The sequence below is a fragment of the Schistocerca serialis genome, chromosome 3, assembly GCF_023864345.2.
Source record: "Schistocerca serialis cubense isolate TAMUIC-IGC-003099 chromosome 3, iqSchSeri2.2, whole genome shotgun sequence".
NCBI lineage: Eukaryota > Metazoa > Arthropoda > Insecta > Orthoptera > Acrididae > Schistocerca > Schistocerca serialis.
Window position 1 is genome coordinate 68524565 of NC_064640.1, and position 21777 is coordinate 68546341.

The window sequence follows — 21777 nt, forward strand, 5'->3', positions numbered from 1 at the left end:
GTTAACTCGGACAATTCGAGGTGTAGTTTAGCCGCCTAAATGGAAAGGACTAATTTTTGCGCTAGCAATGGGTCCTTTATTTCGCGAAATGTATGTTGTGTGTTATTTATGTCTGTCGAGTGTAGGCTACCGTAATGAGTGCGTGTAGAGCTTACTGTCACGTTTTTCAAAACGAGAGAAGATGAAATCCAGTGTCAGTAAACAGCCTGCTTCTATTGCACAGCACGAACAGTGCCACCGAGCTTAACATAACCATGAGACGGACGGATAACCACGAACAGCGTCATTTGCACTTACTCCACGAGAGTGTGCGGACAAGTTTGAAATTTAATCTTGGACATTCGCACAAACTCTGGTCGTGATGAACCGTACGCCATCATCTCTCCCCCCATTGCTGCACAAGTACTGGAGAGAGAAAAATTTTGCACCGCCAGGATTCGAACCGGTTATCTCTGAGCCAAGCGTGGAAACTCGGCGAGTTCACTTCTTCCTGACCCATAGTGAATAGCTGCTAACAGAGTTCTGGGCAAACTGATCACGAAAACAATCGACTCTCTCTAGTTAACCCCAATAATTTTCGATTGGTTTCAGACTGAGAATTTCAGCTGACCCGTTTAGCAAGCTAACCTGATTTTTTTGAACAACAGTATAGAAATCCATGATTCGCAGGAGGCGACATCACTGTGCTGATTTACAAAACGGTTTGGTCCTAAACTGTTGCTACAGTGTAGAATTATGCCTTGCAAATCTTTTTCAAATATTCTTGGGTTCATTATCTATCGGCCAAAACAAGTTTGTGAGGCCAAGATCACGAAAATCTTCTACAGGCTAACACCAAAGCTCCGGCGAATTTCTCTATCAGCACTCAGCACGTTGGTAAATACAATTCAGAAAGCATCCACCAGGTCCATAGAGTCCCATCTAAGTGCCACACAATTGTCGCGATCTTATCAGTGACAACGTTTGTACCACTCTAAGCGGGTTTCCCTTCTTTCCTGTGATCAACGGCTTTGGAACAAGAGCACTACACGAAATGATTACGATATTCTCTTGACGGATCATTTCCTTTGCAGCTGAGCTGCCACAAAAATAACAGTTGACGGTGTCCATCTAACTGTCCGTTAATTTTTATATGTGTGCGTGATCGAAGACTTAAGTGTTTCCCTAATGGGCGAATGTCGGATCGCTTTCTTTGAAACGGGTCATTTCCTTCCCCGTTCATGTTCAATACGGAAACGGATTTCTTCTCTGCCTCTAATGACCTCGTCGTCGACAGGACCTTAAAGCCAAATCTTCCTTCGTCTTTTCACCAAACTTTACTGCCCTTGCAATAATGCTCCATTAACCCTGAATTCTCCTTGTTGGTTTGGTCCGACAGAAAACTAATTCTGATGTTGACAAATCGTAAATGAACTTCAATACATTCACATGCACTAAGTGCCTTCATACAAAACGGCATCAATGCAGAGTACGAAATCTTTGGCACGTAGTGCATCTGCCAACGACATTATCAGTCTCTCTCCGCTAGGTAGCCTGTAAGTGTATATCGAGAATTCCTTCCCGTGCAACGTTAGAACACAATTAACCGTAAGGTGTTTTGCGCGCAGGAAAAGCCCTCGACCGCGCAAACAATGCAAGCGCGGAGCAGGGAAGCTCTTTCCGCTGTCCAGCTAACGGCGACGTTAACCACATTACCAGAGAGTTGTTCGATCAGGCTGTCTCAGCGCAGGTACTCTGCCAATAAAAGCCAAGTCAGCTGTCAAAGGGTCCCTGTAAAGGGTCAATCAAGCGTTGTGGGAGGTCATGTATCCTTTCTGAGTGGCAAGCCGGAAACTGTTTACCTTGTGAAACAGAAGCAATCAGCTTTCATGTCAGAGCGCGCAGCTGTTCTCTTTGATGCTGTGTCGCTTTGAATACATGCTTTACTGGCCGACTCTACCTCGACACCGAGAGTGACACACACTCATTTAACTAACGCCGTTAGTGTTACTCGGCAGAGGAGCTAATGCTCCAATCGATGCTCTCAATCGGTTCTGATTTTGTGTCACCGTGCTTTTCGATTTCCAGACTATTCAGAGCCTTTACAGTTCATTTTATGGTGATTTACAAGCAGCTCAGTGGCTGCGTTATACAAAAAGCGAATTACTCTTTAACAGGTGACAGTTGCGGTCACTGAAAAAAAAGTAGAAGTGTTTCAACAAAACCTAGCCTGCAACTTAAACACAGTACACGCCATTTACACTCCAGCCCTAAGAAGATAACTTTCACTATATTGCGTCGTAGCGACAGAGATATGAACTGGAAACTGAATCTTCAACAGGTGATGAGGAAAAGCCAAAATAATCAGGATACCTCCTGATCGCTTCATGTCACGCGGCACTCACTCAGGAGTGTGAAATAGAAATTGAAGGTCCATAACTCTGTTTCACGGATATTATTAGAAACAAACTCGGGGATATAATACTAACGTTTTGAAGCACTTCCAGTAGTTTGGACAGACCATGTGTGCGACCGTGTGAGCCGTAGCGCCTTCGCATCGCTCTTGTCACTTGTTAGGACGATATCGTTATAGGCATGAGTCATCGACAGATGTCACCAGCTGACATGGACCTGAGTTACAGAGCTGCACGTAGTTGTACTAGTAGGCGGCAGAGGTCAGCAGTTGACGGACAGTGCTAGCAGTCGTAGTCAAAACAATGTTGTAAAGTTATGTTTGACTAATATTTAATGTATTTGCATAATTATAATTGTTTTATATGTGTAGTAATTAGCAGTGTGAGTGTTGTATGAGCGAAGAAGAACAGAAGTAAATGAAAATTGTTTTGTTTATTCACGAAGTACCAGTTAACCTATACAGGGGATTTACTGTAATTAAATGTGCAGTCAGTTTATGGTACTAATAAATCGTGAGTAGAACAAAAAGTAATCGGTAATTTCAGAAGGAGTAATTTTATATTTGATACTTTTCTAAATTTATTTATTTAGCAATTGCCATAGGAAGAAATGTTTTACTATGATTGGTCATTGAAGTAAAGCGCGGGTTAGCGCGGGATAATACTGCAACCTGATTTGCTGTTTGTGATATCAGCCAATCAGAAAAATGCAGGCTCGCGCCAATCTATGCTGGGAACAAAGCCTTTGGTGTGATCTAGTTAAGTCGGGGCTGAGGGTTCGAACTAGTAACATCTCATTGAAAGCAGTTCCGACGAAAGTACTGTAAAATCGCGGAAAAATGCTAATTACGAGTTCGCGAAGTAGTTCAAAGTGTATTTAAGTGAACGGTATAGTGGAAGTCGTGTGGAATTTCGGACGGAATATCAAAATTATTGCTTTTGACTGTTAGTTAAAACCGCGTGACGTGTTGTGCGATCTAAGACTGGAACAGGTATTACGCGTAGAGCAGAGTGCACAACATTTGAGCGAGCATTTTCATAACTAAACGATCCGGTGAACTCTATTAACTTCGGTAACGGGTGTAAATACCATAAACTGGCTTCGTGTGTGATTGTGGTGTGCGTGTGAACTTTACATTGTGTTGCCACTTAGTAGACTTGGCAGTATTAACTGTGATCTTTATCGTAAAAATACACCTGAAAATTTACATTGCCAAGTTAAAACTTTTATTTCAGTAGCTAGCCACATCCCGTTTACCGGACAGTTTTATGTATGTTGCGATCTGCAATAGACTGTAGTGGTCTAGTATTTTCTATTACAGCTTTTAGCTAGACAAATGAACATTGCTGGACACTGGCAGGGCGGTAAAAAGTAGCGTGCCGCGCCGCACGTGCCGAATGTCCACTCCGTCCCATGGGGGATGCCATGGACCAGTTACAATATTTGTGGACTAGTCTGCCTCAGGAGAGAACACAACGGCTTTGTGATAACCTTCCAGCCGAATCAGTTCATGCATACAAGCCAGAGGTGGCGCAACATCATACTGATAAGTGGGCTCATGCTGCCAGTGTCTTTGTAAACTTCATTCGATATTGTAATCATTGCAGTATCATCATATCCCCTCTCAATCCTTTAAGTTTCGTTTTGTTTCCTCCTTCCCTTCTGGGAGCTTCTCTTAATTTGCTGCACAGTGTAGTTCGACCAACCCGTTCTGTTCTAATTTTCGTGTTCTACATTAAACACAGCTGGACTTCAACCCATGTAGAACCCTAACGTATGTTGTGTACCATAGAAAACAAACTACAGAAGCAGAACTTCGATAAGAAATTAAAATGGCAATGTAGTAATCGGAGTGTACACTTCGATAATGTAGTTGAACGATCGGTAAGACATACTAAGAAACGCCGTGGCAATGGAAGCGGTGAAATTTAGCTACTAAAGTAACTGTAGGAGTGGAACATATTTTTTTAATACAATATAATTATTGTTCCGTAGAATTCCGTGATTGAAATAATGATTCTGTTTTCATACATTCACTGGATTTAGTCATTCTTATGCTGCAACACAGGAACTTAAGAGACTGTAAATAACAACGGAAACCGGCAATCAGTCTACAGAGGATATTTCTTACAAACCACTTCTGTGACGCAACCTAGAATATCGCCCAGGTGTGTGAATCCCGAAACAAACAGGATTACTAAGGGATATGTTGAACGTATGCAGAGAAGGGCAGTGCGAATGGTCACAGGTTTCTTTGAACGGTGGAAGAGTGTCACAGAGATGGTAAAGAAACTAGGGGGATGAACTGGTAACTCTTGAGGATAGACGTAAACTATCCAGAGAAAGTCTACTTTACAAATTTCAAAGACTCGGCCTTGAATGACGACTCTAGGAATATACTACAACCCCCTACGTGTTACTACCATAGAGATCATGAGGAAAAGATTAATTTAATTATAGAATGCAAGGAGGCATTAAAACAATCAGTCTTACGGGCTCCATACGTGAATGGAACGGGAAAATCCCTAAAACGGGTACTGTGGGACGTACCGTCTGCCATGCACTTCATAGTGGTTTGCAGAGTATAGATGGAGATGTAGACTGATACGAATAAAATCTGTGATTGTCATCGAGTTTAATAAAAGAAATTATAAAATAACTATTATTAACTCCTCGTGTATGTATTATTGCACTATTTATGTTTTAATGTAGTTGGTTTCTATTTTAGAAAATACATATACAACGATTGTCATTAAGCTTGCTATATGAGGAAGGACAGTATATGAAGGTTGTTGCTTATTGCGCGTTTATAGTGTAAGAGGATGAATATACGATTAAATTCGTAGGTAATTTGCGGGTATGGGCAGTTCCATTACATTTCGGAGAACAGGAAACCTTGAATTTTTTGAGGAGGTTCATTATCATGTGAACTAAAGTAGATAGTAAGTTAACATCTTTTGCAAACTCGCAGCTGTGATAAACAAGTGCTTTCGGGATTCTTTAAGTGCCAGAGATACCGTTAATAAAATCACGCGATTCAGAGACTTGTAAGTCACAAACTATTCAAAGTAACTATATAAATGATCTCACGGATCGTGTGAGCAGCAATTTACGGCTGTTTGCTGATGACGCTGTGGTGGACGGAAAAGTGTCGTTGTTGAGAGACCGTACGAGGATACAAGACGTCTTTGATAAAATTTCTATTTGGTGTGATGAATGGCAGCTTTCTCTAAATGTGGTAGAATGTAAGTTAATGCGGAAGAATAGGAAAAACAGACATGTAAACTTCGAAATTAGCATTAGTAGTGTGCAGCTTGACACAGTCACTTGAATTAAATATCTAGGCGTAATGTGGCAAAGCAGTACGAAATGGAATGAGCACAGCAGGTTGGAAGTAGGGAAGGCGAATGCTCCACTTCGTTTTATTGGGAGAACTTCGGAAAAGTGTTGCTCATCTATAATGGAGAGGCCGTATAGAACCCTTTCGTGCAACCCTTTCGTAAGTACTGTTAGAGAGTTTGGGATCTCCATAGGTCGGATTAAAGGAAGACATCGAAATAATTCAGAGGCGGGCTGCTGGATCTATCACCGGAAGGTTCGATCAGTACTCAAGTATTATGGAGATGCTTCGTGAACTCAAATGGGAATCCCTGGCGTCTTTCGAAGATGCTATAGCACAGATTTAGAGAACCGTCATTTGAGGCAAACTGCAGAACGATTCTGCTGCCGCCAACGTACATTTCGCGTAAGGGCCATGAAGAAAAGGTGCGAGACATTAGGGCTCGTATGGAGACTCTCAGTGGTTTTTCCATCGCTGACCAGTAGTGGTACAAAGTACCCTCCACCATGCACCGTGCGGGGGGGGGTTTGATTTGTATGTATGTAGATACATAAAATAAAATTTAAAAAAAAATTCAAACTGTAGGTAATCTTGTACAGTTTGAGGTGGTATTTATGCAGTATTTTTTGGAATTTAAATTTAAAGTGAATTTTTTCTGAAAACCTCTGTTTTAAATTAAATACAAATTATTCCATATCGTTCAGCATTTGAAAAACGGTGTTTTGCTTAATATACGAATAAAAGTTTTTAAAATTATATTAATTATTGTTATATACCTCCATCAAGAACAGATATTCAGCTTCAGAATGAATCTTAGTTCACTGAAATCATTTAAGAGAACTTGTGAAGGTTGTTTAGTTTTATAATAACTGACACGCGTAAGACTTATTAATGGCTTAAAAATATGACTTCTTTCTGATTTTTCGCCCGATATGAAATGAAATATTCCGTGCACGGGGTGTAAAATTTGGTACACAGAGCTGCCACCTGTGGCGGCAGAAATGGCTCGACCCGGCTGGGCAACGAGCCAAAGTGAGCTTGAAAGCCGCGGGTGCGTCACTCCACGTTACGTCAACTCTACAACAGAGGTCAACAGTTGTGGTGATTGGCCGGTAATGGCGTGACAGTCACTCTGCAGTCCACGACTAAACGTTTTCAGTGACTGAGAGCGCTGGAGAAAGTGCTGCCCAGCACAACGATCGTATCTGTATCTTAAATCTATCGAGGTGGGTCAGGATAGCACTGGCAACATGCGATCTTGAGTTATCCAGTAGGAGCAACGTATGTAGCTGGCCGGATACTCTAGCTGCTGAATTTGCTTCCGATGGAAATTCTTGCACCATGCTGTGATCGCAGTATAGCGACCTACTGTTGGCAGCAGTTGCTGCTTACCCACTCTGAGCTAGCAAATCATGGAAGACGTTCGTTATTGTTAGAAAATATTTGTTTTTGACGATAACCTTACTCAATTGTACAAGATCTACACAACACTCAAAGCAACTGACAACAGACCGGAACACATGCTTAACTAGTCGTAAATTTTCAGGCATAACATACTGAATGGAGACGGAATCACTGTTTTAGTGAAAGCTGTTATCATCTGCAGAATATATGTACTACATCAAGTTATTGCCTGATTATCCTCGGTGTGCTAGTGTCCAGAAGAAAGATGTGGTAAGTGCAAGAAATTATGGACACAGATGAATATTTTCTCTGAATATTTTTCCTCCGTAGTGGCGTCATATCGAAATGTTTGGAATTGTTTATAGCGAAGTACGAGGGCGTGCTGAAAAGTAATGCCTCCGATTTTTTAGTGAAAACTCTTAAAGCCTTTTAAACAAAACAGACGTTCTTAACATTCTTATCTCTCAAGACAAGGGAATTAAAGATATTACCTGCCAGTGGTCACAGATTTATGTCAATGGCGCAAGTTGAAAATTTGTGCTGGACCAGGATTCGAACCCATACATATTCTCCTCTTTATTTTTCGTGTCTGCATATTTGCAGCCCTTTGTTACTAGAGGGTTCCGAATTTTAGCGTGTAACATGGGGGCATGTGACGTAGATACGTCCGTGCGTCACAAACAGCGTTCTGTAATGGTGCCTCGAATTCGAACAGTTCGCCGTCACATGGAGCACCCTCTCGTTCATCATGACAATGCCACACCACGCAAGAGTGCAGTGACATCTCAACAATGCGACGCCTTGGGTTCACTGTCATAGATCATCCTCCATGCATTGCCGACTTGGCCAAATCCGATTTTCATCTGTTTCCAAAACCTAAAGAACACCTTAGGGGACCTCGCTTTCAAAGTGATGAATCGGTGCAAGGAAAGGTGAGATTGTGGCTCCGTCAACGACGTTAAACATTCTACAATGACGGTGTCAACAAATTGGTCTTTCATTGGGAGAGATGTATTCGCCGCTAGGGTGACTACGTTGAGAAATAAATATGTAGACTTGAATAAAGATGTAATGTTAATAAATTTTGTTTTATTTAAAAATGTTTTCACGCAAAAAATTCGGACGCATTAGTTTTCAATAATCCCTCGTAATATTGCACAGTATGTACCAGGGCAATTAAAGCGGAAATACCGGGTGATCAAAAAGTCAGTATAATTTTGAAAACTTAATAAACCACGGAATAATGTAGATAGAGAGGTAAAATTGACACACATGCTTGGAATGACATGGGGTTTTATTAGAACCACTCCATATTGCTAGACGCGTGAAAGATCTCTTGCGCGCGTCGTTTGGTGATGATCGTGTGCTCAGCCGCCACTTTCGTCATGCTTGGCCTCCCAGGTCCCCAGACCTCAGTCCGTGCGATTATTGGCTTTGAGGTTACCTGAAGTCGCAAGTGTATCGTGATCGACCGACATCTCTAGTGATGCTGAAAGACAACATCCGACGCCAATGCCTCACCATAGCTCCGGACATGCTTTACAGTGCTGTTCAGAACATTATTCCTCGACCACAGCTATTGTTGAGGAATGGTGGTGGACATATTGAGCATTTCGTGTAAAGAAGGTTATCTTTGCTTTGTCTTACTTTGTTATGCTAATTATTGTTATTCTGATCAGATGAAGCGCCATCTGTCGGACATTTTTTGAACTTTTGTATTTTTTAGTTTCTAATAAAACCCCATGTCATTCCAAGCATGTGTGTCAATTTGTACCTCTCTGTCTACATTATTCCGTGATTTATTCAGTTTTCAAATTTATACTGACTTTTTGATCACCCAGTATAATGAAAATGACTTTTTTCTGGACTATTCGGAAACTTATTCTGACATGTGGAAGATAATCGAAAGTGATTTCTTCTTCTTCTTTGTTATCTCTATGCATATGATTTGATGTTCTGTAAAAGTTTGTTAAACTTACGCGCAAAGGTATCTGTTTGGGGGTTACACATATAATTTTAATCCTCACTGAGGGACAAAATGCATGTTTAATGCCTCTGGAACTAAATTTCCGTCTCAAAACGCACAGAATTCTCAGGCACGTTTTCTTCATATCTTCTCTCACAAGAAATAAAATATTTCTGTTAAACTGGAATTAAATCGCGTAGTATTACATCACAGACAGATTATCACTAAATTACGCAGAAGAGTGGTGTGTAAGCATGTATGTCTACATCAACAGCCGCATTTTACTGTAAAGGAAGACAGAGTTTAGAAAGAGTACTGGAACTAACGATAGCGATAGACAGTTTGGCGCCAGGATGGATGAGAACAGCAAGAGAAGTACCAAACTAGACTGACGCTCAGCAAGCTACTTGATAGTTAAAGGTACAACAAAAGCATCAACAAGCCCGTTTATAGCGTCACATCGGTTAGCCAGGTTAAAGTGAGACAGCCACACAAGGCATATCAAATGTATCCCTTCATACCGTACCTCATTGTCATGATGGCTGAAACTGCATGGTACATTTGATTTTTTCTGTGCAAAAAGAAAGACACACACATAAATCATGACACATCACTTACATTATAAACATCAGATAAACAAGTACTAAACTACAATTTTTACTAAATCTTAGCACAATATCAGTCAAGACATTAGATAATTTACCCTGCAAAGGAAATAATTATTATCATTATATTAGTTTTCTTCATGGCTGACAAGTTATGTGAGTAAGGCAACACACGTTGTGAGCAATAAAGTTAAATCTAATTTTACTTGTTTCAGTGAAAAAACATTAATTTTAACTACTGATGTTAACATAATATTTCATTCGCAATTTTTATGGATGTCAGTCTGTAACACTAATATCGGTATCACCTATACTTATTTAAGTAACCTCTTTGTCTGCTCTTACTAAATATGACATCTTTATAAACATGTTCTATGATGTAACATCTATGTAAATGATTTGCTAATAATTTGTCAATATAATTAATCTATATATGTAATTTTAAAAGTAATGTTCTGAAAAAGTATTGAAAAGTAAAAACTATACTTGTAACCCTGGTTCGTGCATAGGGCAATTAGGATTGTAATCATGTCAGACCTGGAGGGAAGTCCCTCTGCTACGAAACCTGAAGAGGTGGATTTGGCCGTCGGACTGCAAGAGCTAGTCGGTGGCTAGCTTGAAAGTGTTCGCATCTTGTGTGCTGAACGAGGCGAGAAGAGCAGCGAAATTATATAATATAGCGTCGGATGTGGAAGCAATTTCGCTTATTATTCGTGGCATACTCCTGTCAGCTCAGTACTACGAAAATCCGACGCTAAGAACAGAATTTTCAGTGCTTGTTATACAAGAGCCATGGATACTTTTACCACCATTTTAAGTAGCCACAGAAATCACCAAAACCACCAAAATTGTCTCAAATAATCAGCACATTATTGTAAAACTGCATGGATCATTTATGTGGTTTCTTATCCAAAACAAGTGTATGTTCTTTAAACTTTGTGTCGAGGACTCATATTTTATCCTTAGTCATTTACCAAGACAGGGCCCTATTCCAAGTGTTACAATATTTCCAACCATCCTAATTTATTGAAGTGAAAAGTAATTGATTTCTATAACAACCTTTAATAACTTTCGTGGAGTGGTAGATTTCTTTACCATTCACTGAGTTTTGTTTATGAAGTACTCCTCGTGTTTTTCGCAGAAGGATAATTTAAGTTTCACTAATGTATAAATTCCAAGAAAAGATCTAAACTACTTCGTTTAAATGTCATTCTTATTGAAATATGAGTACAGTATCAAAGTTACCTATATAGAACTGTGATCAATCACAGTAGTTACTGGCTAGTAAACGTGAAGGGCCAGCATAAGAAATAATTAGTGTACAGGTCTGTAATAATGTTTATATTTTCCTGTGTTAATAGTCAAAAATATTTTTCATATCATGTTGAAACAGAACAAGTTAGCCTTCATCCTTGTCACTAATAGATTAGTTTCAGGTACCTCACGCTAGTTATTGAGCCAGTTTTGTATTCCATATTACTGTAACAATACTTATGAAGCACAACAATCAATTTCATAACAATTGTGTGATTTAACTAATAACTGGCTAAAACTATTCAAACTATACTAGACTCAGGGCCCACAGATTTAGTTTGTGCTTCAGCTAATATAAAGAAGTAAAAGCTCCCTAAGAAAACAAATAGTGGTCAGAACAATGTATATGGCTATCTGAAAACCGTTTCAATGTCAGAATTTTTTAAACATTAAGCTGATAAAAGAACCTCATGTCCAAGTTAATGGCGCTCCATCATCAGTAATCCTTTACCTGTAATGATCATTAGCTTCCTGCTTTAATACACACATAGTAATTAGTGTTACTGAGAGCCAGCTTTTGCCAAAACTTTTTAATACTACTCTTGTGTTATTCATGCCAAAGCAGTGTTACATTGCTTGCTAAAGTGTACTACTGTCCTGGACGAAAACAGTATTTCGATATCAAGTAAAGTAAATACTAATTGTAACTTTTTTATGCACAGTGCTAATACTTGGGACAAATTTGCCCAAATAGGCTAGCGACCGTATCTTTTTACTTAAGTGCAGTTTTCTTTATTACTATTAGAACCTTGGTTTCTATTCTCATTTGTTTTGCTACTGTTTCCTTTCAATAGAAATCTTTCGAGAGACAGAAACAATCCGATACCTTTCCATTACACACCACAGACATAATCAAAATTACAGTTATTTCACAGGAGTAGCATTATTGGCGTATTTCTAATTTAGTAGTAGCCAGTAGTGTTAAACGCGGGGCAGAGGGCATTGTTCTTCTGTTACAAAAGGGCCGAATTAAATAAACATATATAAAAAAATATATCTGCATAAACGCACCAGAGTAATAGTTCCGGGAAAATTAATAGATTTGTTTTATACTGCACAATAATGAATTAGAGAGGGAAGTTAGTTGAGGGTTTAAAGTACTGTGTCGATAAATGGGCCTTAGAGAAGGTGCACCAGTTGCGGTTGGCCAAGGATGGTGTAAGATTTTATTGAAGGTATCTACGAGGCATCTGATATAATTTACTCATTAAAACCGTGGCGAGAATCTAAATCCTGGGGGATTTTAATGTAGATACTCTCGAATATGAGCCCGGTATATTACACACTGGGCCAGATCATCGCACCAGAACAGTTAGGTCCTAGAAACAAGCAGGAACATCCTCATTTTACTACCTCTAAGTTTTGACGATGATTAATTTACTTTTTAGCGAAGGTCTTCTCAACTGGAATTGGCTGCATTACGACGGATCTACAAGTAGGAAGCCATCTATAACGCAGTTTTTGAAAATTTGAATGCAGAATAATTTTATAGCAAGAAAGTGTCCTAATAAACAATTATATTTCGAGATAACATGATTTTAAGTAGAATCAGACTAGATAGCGTTCTAGGTTGGACTTACTACAAAAGATGTGTTTTAATTCTGCTGCAAACCTCGGAAAGAAAAACACACATTTAACGTAGCAGCATGGGGAAGTAGGACTACACAGATTTCATCAGCGCCTCAACAGATTACATAAAAACATACAGTTCGTGCTATAAATAGAAATTTACGGAGCGATTCCTCGTGCGGACGTAGAAGTGCACAGAACATCTAGCGGCATACTAGGACTAGGAAACCGACGCACAGTAACAGATATGTGAATGCAGAGTCGCATCACCATCCAGCACATACAAATGCTGTGTTACGCACTCTGACAGTTGGAGCTCACCAGATCAGCGACACGGACAACCTCCAACATGAACTTAACGAGCTCTACACAACGTTGTGTGCGAACAGTCACAGGAACGAGAACATACAACGAGCTGTGAAGTACAGTGAAGATGAAATAGGCAGAGGAATAGAACAGCCTTTTCCTATTGCTCGCATATCTTACAATAGAGGCGTCAGTGACAGTGTAAGCAAGGTGCTGCACCACGGTGGAATTAAACCGATATTCCAGAGCAGCCACAAGATTTGAGATCTTTTGAGATCCTCGAAGGATTCCGTAGATGCTCTCCACACTGCAGGCGTATACGAACTTCAAAGAGAACGCGGCGATGTCTACGCTGGTCAAACTGGGAGGCCGATTAGCACTCACGTGTCGGATCATGAACACTACACGCGACTGGAAAAAAAAAAAAAAAACAACAAATCAGCTATAACTAAATACCACCCCGCGACTGTGACCGATCTTCTATCAGTTTTCAACAATATCGATTGACTGCTCGGCGGCCAGCGAAAAATAAGAGGAGCTATCAAAATAATCAAACGCCTGAACAACACGATCAGGGAGGATGGTTATAAGTTACCGACAGCCTGGCTGCCAGCGATCCCAGTCCAGCGGGCCACCAGTGTTCGCCAGGCAGCAGTTCCATACGACCCGGTTTTAACAATATAAGCAAGCGGACGTCCAGCCTAAAAAGCCCGCATCTCGTGGTCGTGCGGTAGCGTTCTCGTTTCCCACGCTCAGGTTCCCGGGTTCGATTCCCGGCAGGGTCAGGGATTTTCTCTGCCTCGTGATGGCTGGGTGTTGTGTGCTGTCCTTAGGTTAGTTAGGTTTAAGTAGTTCTAAGTTCTAGGGGACTGATGACCATAGATGTTAAGTCCCATAGTGCTCAGAGCCGGCCTGAACAAATTCAGCGAACAACATTTTTTTTAAGTCTTTGGCGTTCAAGTCACTGGATCGCTGTTGTGAGTTCCGTTTTTTTATTTATTTTGAACAGTCATTTTTTTTAATTATTTATATTACAACTGATATAATGGGGAAAATACGTGTAATCGGATGAACTTTTATTAAATTTCAATGTTATTTGGCAGTCTACTAATTTTTATTATCACAAATAATGTAATATTCATAACTATCGACTAGTAAACGACAAAACGCATAAAGTGATACTGAAAATGTATGCTTGTCCGTGATTTGAGAAATCCCTTATACCTGGAAGGAGCCCGAAACGACTTGTTACCTCCAAGTTTTGACCGGAACAGACGGCTTTCGAAAGATGTACAGTTAATCGTCGCTTTGGGCATTACAAGTTGTAGGATTGTGTTTTTCGTAAAAACATAGAAAACAAAGTTAAACGGCACCAGCTGCATTGAATAAATGCTATGTTTCAGCATACGCAAGGTCTTTTGACGTTTTCTGTGGAAAAACAAACCTTGTTAATATTTTAAAAACCTCTCTTCCAGACGATAGTTTGGAAGCAATCCATGCATAACGCAGTATTTCCTTAAAAATCGGCGCTGATAATTGGTTATGCAGTATCGAGTGTATTTTAATAGCGTCTTCCGAGAAGCAATTTCTCGTTCTCTTTCGATTAAATACGAAGAGTTTTGAAGACACGGACAATCATACATTTTCAGTATTACTTTATGCGTTTGGTCGTTTACTAGTCGATAGTTATGAATATTATATTATTTGTGATGATAAAAATTCGTAGACTGCCAAATAACATTGTAAATTTAATAAAAGTTCATCCAATTACATGTATTTTTCCCATTATATAAATTGTGATGTAAATAGTAAAGAAAATGACTGTGCTGAAAATAAAAAAAGCTGACGAACAGAACTCGATCCAGCGGCTTGAACGCCAACCACTTTTTTTTGAAAAAAAAAAGAAAAAACATTTGTTCTATATTGCTCGCTGAATTTTTTCAGGGCGGACATCACTTGGCACCCGTTCAGTTTGTTCGATGATCCGTTCGCCCAGTTTTTATTTATTAGAAAGGGTAGCTAACGCTCTGACCGAACACGCTGAGCTACCGTGCCGGCGCCATTTGGCAGCAGCCGCTTCATGGTTAAAATGGCCACGCACACACACATATATATATATATATATATATATATATATATATATATATATATATATATTTGACGGCCGAAATTAGCTTGCGATTTTCTCAGTAACGCTTGAGAAGTACGCGCTACTACTTACACATTTTGTTGTCCTCATGGGGTACTACGAGTGTACGAAGTTTACGGTAAATCCGAGTTCCAAACGTCGTGGCCTGCCCTTGCTAGTCGGGAGCTACGGCTCCCACCGCGCGCCCCTCATGCTACGCAGTTGAGACCGTGGGCGCCACTGCCCATGCAGCGGCACGTGGAGGTGGAGATCTTTTGTCCTGGTTCTTTGTGCGAATGGCAGATGCATTAGACTTATAAAACCATTGCACATCATATTGGAAATAGGAAACTATAAAACAGAAAAAAATTATTTAAAAAGAGCCAGGGAGGTAGTCTCGGAATGTGACCTCGAGCCCGACATCCCTGTGCAGTGCCTCCCAAGATTACTTACTAAGGTATGTTGATATGCTGTTCTGCTTAAATCGAGGTTATTGTTTTACAGGCTTACCGCGACGTCCCGTACAGTAAACAACCGCACTAGGTTATACATTCTACATCGTGTCTGCATACTACGTGATAAGAGATTGCCATTAACATATGTTTTGTGTCTCTTCATGCGTTTTATCGTGTGTTTTATTTTAATTTACGCTACGTGTTAAAAAATCTGTTATCTATGTCATCTTTACTACAGTCCTATGTCCAATTTCTATATCGCTCTCTTGTTCGGTTTCAGGAAACCAAACGATAAACTCGTGTGGTGACACCGTCTCTCGCAGGCCGCTTGAATTTGCAGCGCAGCGGTCGGGTTGGCTAACTTTAATGCTAATTAACTCTGAAACCAACAGTTAGTCGCCCTGAGGAGAACACTTGCAAAGACGGCCGAAACGTCGATATTTTAGTTATTTTTAGTAACGTTACCTAATACCTAAAATGGTTTTATTCAAGCTGTTATAGTTCTGCACGGGGAACTTAAAAGGATATCGTTGGAAGACAGGCGACGTAGTTTGCACGAAACTCTGTTGGGTAAATTTAGAGACTCGGTATTCAAAGAAGACTGAGTGACAGTTCTGGTGTTACCCTCGGATATCTGGTGTAGAAGCCGTAGAAATGCGACAAGACAGTTTAGGGCGCTTACAGAAGTATATAGACAGTCATTTTTGGTTCAAATGGTTCAAATGGCTCTGAGCACTATGCGACTTAACTTCTGAGGTCATCATTCGCCTAGAACTTAGAACTAATTAAACCTAACTAACCTAAGGACATCACACATCCATGCCCGAGGCAGGAATCGAACCTGCGACCGTAGCGGTCACGCGGCTCCAGATTGAAGCACCTAGAACCGCACGGCCACACCGGCTGGCTCAGTCATTTTTCCTTCGCTCTGTACGTGAATAGCATACGACATAAAATCGCTAATATTATTTCAAAGTACCTTCCGCCACAAACTGTACGGTGGAATTTTGATGTTGACGTAGATGTAAAATAAAGGAACATTGGGTTTAACGTCCTGTCGACATGGAGCTCATCAGAGGCTGAGCACAAGCTCGGATTGTGTCAAGGACGGGGAAGGAAGTCGGCTTTGCCGTTTTAAAGGAACCATCCCGACATTTACCTGGGGCGATTTAGGGAAATCTCGGAAAACCTATATCTGGATGTCCGGACGTGGGCTATAGATGTAGATGATGATGATGATGATGATGGTTGGTGTGTGGAGTGCTCCACTGCGCGGTTATCAGCGCCAGTACAAACTTCAGTCCAAACTCGACACTTTCATGAATGATGAAATGATGAGGACAACACAAACACCCAGTCGTCTCGAGGCAGGTGAAAATCCCTGATCCCGCCGGGAATCGAACCCGGGACCCTGTGCTCGTGAAGCGAGAACACGACCGCGAGACCACAAGCTGCGGAAAGCTGTAGGTGTAGACGGTAGTAATGAACTCTGCACAGTGTCGGCTCGAGCGCAGCTTCGGGTGTGCACGTGTTTGCGTCGACGATTGGATGCCGTCTGCTAGGGGCTGAACCGACAGCATGCATGCCATGTTCCAGAAATCACATAAGCGTAGGACTGCAATGGGCTAATGGGCACCTTAATACCTTTCACATGGTGAGTGACGAAGTTTATTAATTTCGAACGACTTCAGTTTCAACATGACCGACAATGATATCCACATGACTAGACGCTACCATACTCACCGCACTAAAATATGTATTCAATGCTTATGATAGTAATTCTGTATCCCCATTATACAGTGCCGTGGAGTTCGCAGGTATCTACTACGATATGGCATGGTCTGTGCAGTACTGGAGTGGATATTCGGCAGCAGAGTAGTACAAAGCTATAGCACTGAATGTCTGTGTCTGTGGTTGTGTGCCTCAGGTGCGAACGCAAGGGTTTTGGGCCCGCGCTGAGTTCTACTGGCGTCGCAACACGTCTGGCCGTGGTCTGTAAATAAAGCGGTAGGCGCTCTGCAACTTACGGCCACTGCTGTGCATGTGGTGAACTTCATCCATACTTTCTGGCTACATTAGTTTGTAATTCGTGGCTACGAATTTAGTTCTTGGACTGCTTACTTGTGACTTCGGTAGTGGATCTTGTGCTGCTACATGTTCTTCATGGAAATGTTCTTATACTAGATTTATTTTAGCGTATGACGACTGTGTTGCTCTAGGCTGGTCATTATATGTGCCTGTATCCACTCCGTAGTTTTTACGGCAAAGTTTAAATTTATTTATTATTTATTAATGTCACAAGCAGAAAAAATGTATGGAGCAAATACAAAATATACAAAACGTGAAACGGAGCTATAAGTACAAGGTACTGAAAAGTATAAAATCGAAACATATTACATCTTATGAACACAATAACAGAAAGATATGCGAAATACATATTTTCGATAAGAAATTATGGGTTGCTAGAAACAGGTCTTCAAACGAGCATGTAGCCTGACGTAATGGAAAATACGTCGTTGTTTGTTCTATCCCACATTCACACACAACTGATTCGCACGGAAAGCCCCACCATATTCTTCTAACTCTAGACGTAGCTACTCCCGTGTGAAATTCATTCAGCGACATCCATGTCGACCTTGTCTCCTCGCATCAAGGTGGAAGATCTTCAGAAGACGGTATAAAGCTTAGCCATAATTCTAGCCTTGTCTGCTGGGCTGACAATCAGATCTATGGCTGAGTGCACCAAGTTTTTCCTCTACTTCAGGCGTTCGCGGGGGAAGTTGATTGCCATTTAGCGCAGGTGCCTCGTGGGTGAAAACTTTTTCTTTCCAGGTTGCTACTTTAGCCTGATGCCAGGTGGTGGTAAGCCCTTTTCTGATGCCTTCGGTCTTAGACAGCCGGCAACGATACGGCAGTCTCTACTTATTTGATATGGCATATTTTGTGCAGTACTGGACTGGATATTGGGCTGCCGAGTAGTACAAAGCTAAAGCACTGGTTGTCAGTGTCTGGTGCCCCAGGTGGTACCCGTGTGCTTTCGGATAATAGTTTTTCTGTCTGCAACGTAATGCTCTGTGCGATAACAGTGCTTCCGATATCTGTGTGCCGTTCCTAGCGTCATTCCCAGTTACTTTGGTTTTGGTCAGTGTTCTCGTTGGGTTCTTGCCCATTCAATTCGCAGAGTACTTGATACCTGTTTGTTTCTTAAGTGGAAGGCACAGGTGTAGGTTTTGGAAGGGCCAGGCTTAATTGATTGTTTCCGTAGTAGGTTGTCAGGCCTGTTAAGGTTTCGGAAAACTACTCTTCTCAATTACGAAATTATCTGCCCGGATTGCAATAGCACGATCATGTACAGAAATGAAACTTTCGAAATTAAGTCGCTGAATGTGAACTGCATGGCATCAGCTGTATCTGATACAAATTTACTGCCCTGCAGTGGAATATGAAAATTTTTGTCGGATCGGGACTCGAACCTGGATTTCCCTCTTATTGCGAGCGATTGCTTGACCACTCCATCTACCCGTACACGGTCCCTGGACCGACCCAAACTTCCATATATCGCATTGTCTACATCCTTATATCCGGTCCGTGGAACTCGCAAGGATAGTGAAAGTGGTTAAGGCGACTGATCGCGATAAGTGAGTAATCAGAGTTCGAGTCCTGGTCAGGCACACATTTTCATATGTCACTACTGGGTAGTAGATCAATACACAACACACTCTGATGTCAAGGAATTCGCATTCAGTGATTTAACTGTGATTTATTTAGGACAGCTGTGAATCTTCATAATACCTCTTCAGACATGCATGTAAGTATAAATGCAACACTGCCCCGTTTGACAGGGGTTGTTATTAGTGTATATACAAAGAGTTAATATTTCAGAGGCGCAAGAGTCAATTAAGGAATGACATTGATTATAAAGGAAGAAAATTTGTGTCACACACTGTTATAACTGCTAGTATTAATTGTACAAATCAGCACTAGCAGGTCAAGGACCCCAGTAAAGCCCGGGAACGGTAGAGGAACAGCTCAGAGATAAGTTGCAAAAATGAAGGGCATCAACAACTTGGAAGAACAGCAGATTGTATTGAATGCTAAACTATTGTGTGTTTTTCTAGGTAGGTGGTACGTAACCAATAGCTACACAATATCTCCTGATAGTAATTAAATTTAACATCGTTATGCGACACTCACCAGTAATGCCAGTATTTCAATTCATATCTGACAGATGACATGTTCCAGAAGTTTTACGGTAATTAATGACTGATCAAAGCCGGCAGTCACTTATTTGTAAATATATAACGAAGAACGTTGCAACGAGGGAAGGATTTCAGGCGACACAAATCACAGTCGCTGAGGCATACGCGTCGTAATTTACGTGACGTGTCAGAGCAGGGCAAATGTATGGGCGGGAATAATGTACTGGCACAGGTGTTAACCGCTCTCCCAGTTGGCAGATATTCAAAAGTTACTGCCAGACTTTCACAGCTAGTTCTAATTGGCGCGACTGTTCTTCGCGCTGCTCCTGCGCTTCACACGTAACGCGCAAATTCGTCCCTGTGGTCTTTAATGAACTCCGTGATAAGTAGTCCGGAAATTTACAAGATCCTCTGCCCTTTACTTCTGTTAGAAAACTTGAAAGTCTTGCTATGATATATGACATGGTATCTAATAATATGTTATGGATTCTCTCTTTCCATTTCACGTAAAATAAGAGAAATGCATGAAGCCTTGGCGGTTCCCTATGCGACAAAACAGCCGTTCTCTTTATGATTAATAACGTGAAAACCGTGGATGAAAGTACAACAGTAAACGTATGAGGGAATTTTTAGAAGTATCCGTTAGCATCATGCGATATCATAAAAGTTATAAAATCGTATACTGTCACTTATGAGCGAAATCGTTGTACTCGATATCAACAGTTATATCCACACTAGTGTTTGTAAAAAGTGAAACACCAAGACCGAGAGATGTCATCATAATGAAATTTATTCTACCGAGTAGGGGCATGACACTACACAAACGAGTAGCATTACTGAAAAAAAAAATGGCTCTGAGCACTATGGGACTTAACATCTGTGGTCATCAGTCCCCTAGAACTTAGAACTACTTAAACCTAACTAACCTAAGGACAGCACACAGCCGGCCGAAGTGGCCGTGCGGTTAAAGGCGCTGCAGTCTGGAACCGCAAGACCGCTACGGTCGCAGGTTCGAATCCTGCCTCGGGCATGGATGTTTGTGATGTCTTTAGGTTAGTTAGGTTTAACTAGTTCTAAGTTCTAGGGGACTAATGACCTCAGCAGTTGAGTCCCATAGTGCTCAGAGCCATTTGAACCATTTTGACAGCACACACACCCATGCCCGAGGCTGCTCAACATTACAGTCTACCCAATGCATTCACCACGGCGGCGTCGAACGCGTGTACTACCATCGCTGTAGGACAAGCTGAAGCGGCATTTGTGTGAAGAAATTACATTTTGCCACTCAGTACGCCAGCGCTGGCGTTCACGTTCCCTTTGTTGTCTCCGGTGTTAGTGAGGTTTGGTCAATGGAAGCCGATGCAGTGGCATGCTCGCTCCAGTCCAGCGCGCAGCAGGCGGAGTCGAACCGTCGGAGCAGATATGTCCACATCTGTTGCTGTGCTCCAACTTCGTGTCAACAGTATGTACGAAGCTGTTCTTTCCGTTGTGGCCAAGTGGAGAAGATGGCGGACATCTCGCGCTGTGGTCACACTGTGTCATCCGATAGTCTACCCTGTCGGCGCTACGTACGATCCTCTTCTCCCCACTGGTTTCACGTACGCCTATAAGAGCTGCAGTGTCACAGAATGACAGATCCGCCTCCCAGAGACCAAGTCATTCTGCCCCATTCGATAGCACTCACATGCCGATATTCCACCCTGTGATGTCGGCGAGGCATATTGGCACTTGGTCACATGTTTCCATTGCGTATGACGACCCCGCACCGACTGAACATTGTGTAACACTTATCTGTCCAGTGACAGAAAAGAGGGAGCAATTGGGCCCACAAGCACGCCACCTCTCAGCCATTTAAATAATTCATTACGGCCCTGTTGTTCTACAAGTCCTCTTATCGTGTCTTGTTGCAAGGCACTGCTTCTGAGCGTTTCACTTTTTACAAACAATAGTATATAATTACCAAAGTATCAGGGACCTAGGCAAATCCTTTCTGCATTTTAAATGCTATCCTTGAAAGAATTACAACGAGAACGTCAAGACAAAGACTGCGATTTATTGGCAGGTTACTTAAAAAATGTAACAGGCCTACTAGAGATA

The 21777-nt window shown here is 41.3% G+C and overlaps 1 protein-coding gene across 1 annotated transcript in view; it reads right to left on the reverse strand.

Moving 5' to 3' along the window:
• LOC126470681 (uncharacterized) overlaps nt 1-21777 on the reverse strand; it is a 990891-nt gene that overhangs the window by 326932 nt on the left and 642182 nt on the right. The window contains exon 10 of the mRNA XM_050098681.1: nt 9631-9675. Within this exon, the coding sequence (XP_049954638.1) occupies nt 9631-9675 (45 nt within the window). The remainder of the gene's footprint in view (nt 1-9630; nt 9676-21777) is intronic.